Source organism: Asparagus officinalis, chromosome 7 (genome assembly GCF_001876935.1).
Source record: "Asparagus officinalis chromosome 7, Aspof.V1, whole genome shotgun sequence".
Taxonomy (NCBI): Eukaryota; Viridiplantae; Streptophyta; class Magnoliopsida; order Asparagales; family Asparagaceae; genus Asparagus; species Asparagus officinalis.
In genome coordinates this window covers 72068251-72068520 of record NC_033800.1, presented here as the reverse complement: position 1 = coordinate 72068520, position 270 = coordinate 72068251, and the positions used below count along the sequence as shown (strand labels likewise).

The 270-nt window shown below is 41.5% G+C and overlaps 1 protein-coding gene across 1 annotated transcript in view; it reads left to right on the top strand.

The window, feature by feature from the left end:
- The window catches only part of LOC109848642 (luminal-binding protein 2), a 6204-nt gene that overhangs the window by 2951 nt on the left and 2983 nt on the right, over nt 1–270 (top strand). The window contains exon 5 of the mRNA XM_020418261.1: nt 1–99. This exon is cut by the window's left edge and continues 351 nt beyond it. Coding sequence (XP_020273850.1) covers nt 1–99 — 99 coding nt within the window. The remainder of the gene's footprint in view (nt 100–270) is intronic.

Below are 270 nucleotides of genomic sequence, written 5' to 3'. Positions count from 1 at the left end.
AGGAGCCTAATAAGGGAGTGAATCCTGATGAGGCAGTTGCTTATGGTGCAGCTGTGCAAGGTAGCATTCTCAGTGGAGAGGGTGGTGAAGAAACTAAAGGTATATTTCTTTTAAGTTTTGGTCCCTGTGTTCTGTTTAGGATAATTATTTTTGGAAGATTATTAATCTGTCCTTTTTCTCATTCTTCCTTCTTCTCCATTAAACCCTGCTTGGGGATTAGACCATGCCCATGTTTGGTTCTGGTCTCCTACACTTCAAGAGGATTTGGAC